This window comes from Muntiacus reevesi, chromosome 13 (assembly GCF_963930625.1).
Source record: "Muntiacus reevesi chromosome 13, mMunRee1.1, whole genome shotgun sequence".
Classification (NCBI taxonomy): Eukaryota; Metazoa; Chordata; class Mammalia; order Artiodactyla; family Cervidae; genus Muntiacus; species Muntiacus reevesi.
Window position 1 is genome coordinate 12777785 of NC_089261.1, and position 5776 is coordinate 12783560.

General features: G+C 51.6%; 1 protein-coding gene across 1 annotated transcript; it reads right to left on the reverse strand.

The window, feature by feature from the left end:
- Positions 1 to 866: 866 nt before the first annotated feature.
- On the reverse strand, positions 867 to 1016 carry LOC136146150 (large ribosomal subunit protein eL39-like). Its single transcript, XM_065905076.1, has one exon. It carries the CDS (start codon positions 1014 to 1016, stop codon positions 867 to 869), a length of 150 nt encoding a protein of 49 aa, XP_065761148.1.
- Between the last annotated feature and the right edge of the window lie 4760 nt (positions 1017 to 5776).

Here is a 5776-nt window from a genome sequence, read left to right on the forward strand (position 1 = left end):
CTTTGAGGAGGATTGTGATTGAGCCTCCCCCAGCTGGAGGGAATCTCCCAGTGCTGGGGCCCACCCAGCTATGACGATCAGAGGGCAAAGAGCACAGACCCTTCCAGCAGGAGCTTATAAACTCGCTGGTCCACGGACACCTGGGGGCTTGATGAGCTGCACCCGGGTCCCTTGGCAGCACGAACGCTCCTGAAGTGAGAAGACACATCGAGGAGGCCGGACTCCCCTGCCTGGCTAGAATTTTCCTGCTTTAGGCAATTTAAAGAGCCTCTGAATGGCCTGCTTCTCCAGAGGCTGAACTAGGGACGACCTTTTTCTTTTTCCCCCAAATATGAAAACAGGTATTTATTATAGAACAATTGTTAAAGATTAATTAAAGGCTTTAAACAAAGAAACAAGCAAAAACATAATTCCACACACTGACATTGACTTGGTAGCATGGAAGTACTTCAGCCCAAAGAGGCATGTTCATCTCTGATGAATTTACACATAATAAATTCTCATGACATGATTCCAAAATATATGTATGAACTGACGTGACATGATTATAAACATAAGCGAATTGAAACCCTGGTGTTAGTTTACATGAGTTCAATTTAAGGTCAGTGACTTAGTGGGAACCTCACACTTGTGGACAAGCCCTTGAAGGCTTCCTTTTTTTTTTATCCCAACAAAAGCTCTCACATGTTTATCACTAAGCCGAAGCCCTCGTTGAGCAACACCGACAACAGAACCAGCCTTCCCGTCTGTCCCATAAGACACACCTGCCCGTTCAGACAGTAGTGACGTTCTCTCTACTGTGATGTGATCAGACACAAGTGACCTTGACACCACATACATCGGTGTCACTTCATGTGCGAGGCTCCTTATAGACCCAGCCTGGTTCTTCTCCAATGTCTTCTCTTGGGGTCGTATCTGATTTTATTACCAGTTTCCATTCGAATCCACTGGAGAATGGGATGATTCTGCTTTTGTTTCCTGACCAGGAATTGCCTGAAATTCTTGTGAGAAGACATGGTGAGGAGCAAATTCAGCCACTCACAGGATGGCTGGGAGGCTTCCCAGGTGGCCAAGTGGTAAAGAATCCTTTACCTGCTGACACAGGAGATCCTGGTTCAATCCTTAGGTTGGGAAGATCCCCTGGAGGAGGGCATGCCAACCTACTCCAGTATTCTTGCCTGGAGAGTCCCATGAACAGAGGAACCTGGCGGGCTACAGTCCATGGGGTCGCAAAGAGTCAGACTCGACTGAGCGATTGAGCACAGCGTGGCGGAGACAAGAAGATAGCTTCCTTGAGTCAGCCTCCATCTGCTTTAAAACCACAATTTGGGGGTTTGTTACAACAAGGGGATATACACTCTAACTGTGACACCGTCTGTCTGCAGGGTCACCACAGCTGGCTGTGTTCCTAGCTGGCTCCTGTTCTTCGGTTGAGTACCAGGTAGAGAAGCTGGCTAAGCATCTCAGGGTCTACAAAAGATGTCCCAGCTCAAAACTGTTGTGGTGACATGTTTATTCCACAAGGGCTGGGAGTGGAACTCAAGAATAGAAATCCTGGAGCGGGAGGGGCCCCACATCCTAGCTCCTCTGGGGAATACCGTTTGAAAATCATTAAAGGAACCAGTGTTTTAGGCTATGTCTTCTGTGGCCCACCACTTCTCAAGCGTCCTTCCTTCTCCCAAGCAGTCAAAGCTTTGACTGTGGGGCGGTGGCCAGTGTAGATGCCTGGAGGGAAGCCAGCACCTTCCTGGAGTATTAGGGATGGGAGGCTCCCTTCAGTCCTCAAGCCTCAGTTTCCTCATCTGCCTCATCTCAGATGAGACTCAGCCCTGCGAGAGCAACTTGTAAACCATGGGGTGACACCCACATGTGCAAGGTGGTGGAGGTATCATGGCCTGGAATCTTCTGGGGGGACCGGAAGAAGGGAAGGGCTCCTGACAGTTGCCAGGGAAGGAAGCAGCAGCTGCCATCCAGAAATCTGCATGACTACAGAGAAATGTTTGCTGTTGGCCTGAGCCCAAGGATGGGGCACCGCAGCCCCAGTGGATTGTTTTCACGAAAGCTGCAATTAAGGGGAAATGGGGTCTACTAAGGAAGCTGGAGGGGACGGAGCCCTGGCTTCTGGCGATGCTCTAATTAGATCACAAGGCCCCTCTTATTTTGCCGCTGAGCCAGAAGGCCCTGGGCTCGGGGCTTGTGCTGGGTGGGTGATGGTGACAGCCTGCCCGGGGTCGGGGGGCACGTCTGCTCCTAGGGGAATGGGGTAACGACAGTGCCTGTCCAGTGCTGACCACGTGGCAGGGATCACACTGTACCCGTTTGATTCTCTCAGCCTCGGGAGTCGTAGGGCTGCAGTTCTCAGTTCGTGGATGAGAAGACTGAGGCTCAGAGAGGTCGAGGAGCGAGCTCAAGGTTATGCTGCAGGTAAGCGGCAGAGCTGGGGTTCCAGCCTGGGGAGCCTGGCGGGGTCTGGGCAGAGGTGGCAGGGTGAAAAAGGCACAGAATGGGGAGCAATGCTGTGGTGTGACCTTGGGGAAGCCACCCACCCTCTCTGGCGCAGGCTTGCTGAGCTGTAAGATTGGAAGGGCTTGCTTTAGATCAGACAAACTTGACATAGAGGGCCAGACAGTAAATATTTTGGGCTTTGCAGGCCATACAGTCTCTGTTGTATTGATAACTACTCAACTCTGCTGAATCAGCAGGAAGGCAGACCATCTGGAAGCCAACAGGTGTGGCTGTGTGACAATAAAACTTTATTTACACAAACAGGCAGCAGCTTGACCTGGTCCATGGGTCTCAGCCTATGAACTCCTGGTTTAGGTCACTCAAGTTCCTTGTCTACCACTTCTTTGCATCACATTCATGTTCTTAAGAATTTTCTTTATACAAATTCACTTTTTTCTTTTTTTTTTACCTGCTCCTTAGAGTTTGGCAAAACCATTGGCTTGATGAGCTAGCTATGTATTCCTAATTGTAATATACATGTGAAAATAAACCCATAAGTTAAAAAAATAAAAGCACATGGACTGCCTGAAATCATCTCGTGTACCATGGAAGGGCTTTCCCGGTGGTTTAGTGGTAAAGAATCTGCTTGTAAAGCCGGAGCTGCAGGAGATGTGGGTTCGATCCTTGGGTCAAGGAGATTCCCTGGAGGAGGGCACAGCAACCCACTCCAGTATTCTTGCCTGGAGAATCTCATGGACAGAGGAGCCTGGCAGACTACAGTCCATAGGGTCGCATAGAGTTGGACACGACTGAAGCAACTTAGCACTCACTCCACGGAAGCCTGTATTCTGTGCTTCATGAGACATGTTTATGCCAGTAGTTTTCCACCTACTCAGGTGCCGAGGGGAAGGATGAACACATGGGGACCAGACCCTGTGCCCTGACTGAATACGGCGGTTCTACTTTCTCTGTTTTCTCCATTGAGGTTCTGCATGAGGCTTTTGCTTGGGAAAAGGGGTCCTGGGATCCAAAGAGTTTGGAACCCTACAAAAGTAGCTTCAAAATGAACTGGGAACTGGTGAGCTCTGAGAGAGGAGGACATCCCAGCTCTTCCTGCATGGGGCTGTGAGTACCACACTGCTTTTTGGATTTCTTAAAGGGAAAAACAGATGATTTCTCGTTACGCCTTTGACCCAGCCCTCTCTCCCGAACTAGAGATGCACATCCACCAGGAAGCTCTCCATCTCCACCTGATGGCTGTCTCCAGCTCAACGCAGTAAAAATCCAGCTCCTGGCTTCCCTCTGGGCCAGCTCCTGCACTTGGCCTGTCTCAGCACACACTGCCTTCTTTCTTCTAGGTGCTAAAGTCCACAGAGCCTACAACCAGACCTCTAGTCTGTCTCCTGGGCTCCACTTTCTGGGACCCTGTCACCTCTTCCGCTGGTCAAAGCTGCCACATCTCCCCTGGATTACTGCTAGAGCCGTACCCCCCTTCCCAAGCCAAAATGAGCCTGTGCAGTGGGCTCTCCCTCCCAGGAACCTTGCTTCTCCTGCCCTGCCACTTACCCACTCTGCTCTCACCCCACCTCCTCGGGGAGCCCTCCCTTGGCCCCTCCAGACACCCCTGCATGAATAGCAGCCTCAGGGGCACCAAAGGAGGAAACATTTGCTTGCTGTCTCTCCATATTCCACTGACAGCTCCTGGGGACCCTGGAGTGTTACCCCCAGCACCCAGGGCTGGGCCTGGTACACAGACGCCTCAGTAAACATCTGTGGGATGCACGCGCCCAGGTGTTTCAGGTTCTGTCCTCTCCCTGGATCTGCAGCAACAGGAGTCCCCAGCGCTGAGGCCACAGGCTCTGCTTCAGGAGCCGACTGTCCTCCAGGAGTCTCAGGGGGTGCCCCATCACCCCGACTCTCTACCCTGGTGCCCTCCAAAGCCACACTGAGCCCCCAAAAGGCTCCCATGTACTGGGGATCAATGGCATTTGATGGTGTTAAAAACCAAATCAAAAAGCCTGTTAGGGGTTCATGGCAGGTAGATGCTGGGCAAGAAGAGCCTCCGTGGGGGGAAAGTGATTTGACGGCTTTCATTCCAGCTGCCCTGAGGTTGGGTTTTGAGTTCTGGCACACATTGGCCTTCCTTCCTGTGCCTCAGGCTCCTCATCTGTGAAATGGGGACAGGAGTGCCATCCGCCCCAGACACAGGGCGAGGAGAGGGCGTGCACTCACAGCCTGCAGAGGGCCAGGGTCTCTGGCAAGCATGTGCTGCCCGGCAGAAGAGTGCGGAGCCGGGCGTGTGTCACTCAGCAGCCCCTGCGCCATGTCACCTGGGGGTACGTCGCCTGCCCCCTTGATGCTCCCTTTCTGTACATCTCGTACATTTCCCTTCCACAGTGGCTGGGAGGAACAAGCGGCATCCATTCCTTCATCAGATATTTACAAGCACCTCCATGGTGCTAGTGGTAAAGAACTCCCTTGCCAGTGCAAGAGACTTAAGAGATGTGGGTTTGATCTCTGGATCAGGAAGATCCCCTGGAGAAGGAAATGGCAACCCCCTCCGGTGTCTTTGCTTGGAGAATCCCATGGACAGAGGAGTTACGGTTCATAGGGTCGCACAGAGTCGGACACAACTGAAGCGCCTTAGCACACACGTACCCACCTGCCAGGCACAGAGTATGCAGTGAGCACAGAAGGGAGGCGGCCCCTGCCCTCCAGGGGCTGACAGTTCAAGAGGGAGGACAGATAGGAAAACATGTCACAGACAACCATTTACAGCCATGACAGGGGCCAGGATCCGCCTGCAATGCTGAGGACCTGGGTTCGATCCTTGGGTCAGGAAGATCCCCTGGAGAAGGAAACGGCAACCCACTCCAGTATTACTACCTGGAGAATCCCCAGAGACAGAGGAGCCTGGTGGGCTACAGTTCGTGGGGTCACAAAGAGTTGGACACGACTGAGCGGTTAAGACAGCACAGGTGCCAGGAAGGCGCTCTAACACGGCAGTTCTATGAGGGCCGTTTAACAGGGGAGCCTGGACTGTCCAGTGTAGGGTTTGGAAAAGTCAGCTTGGGGAAGGTGCTTATTTCAACAGCCAGGGCAACATGGGAGAACAGATTATTATTAACCCAGGATTCTATTAATCCGCTATTATTAATACTGCTTAAAAAAATGATCGCATATTATTAACGAAGCTCAGCAGAAAGAACCCGAGAGGCTTTTTTTTTTTTTTTTTTGTGGGATGGGAGCACATGTTCCATTTCTGAGAGGAGTACCAAAGGGTTAAAGTCATTTTCATTAAAATTTAAATTTCAGCAGGCGCTCACTCTCC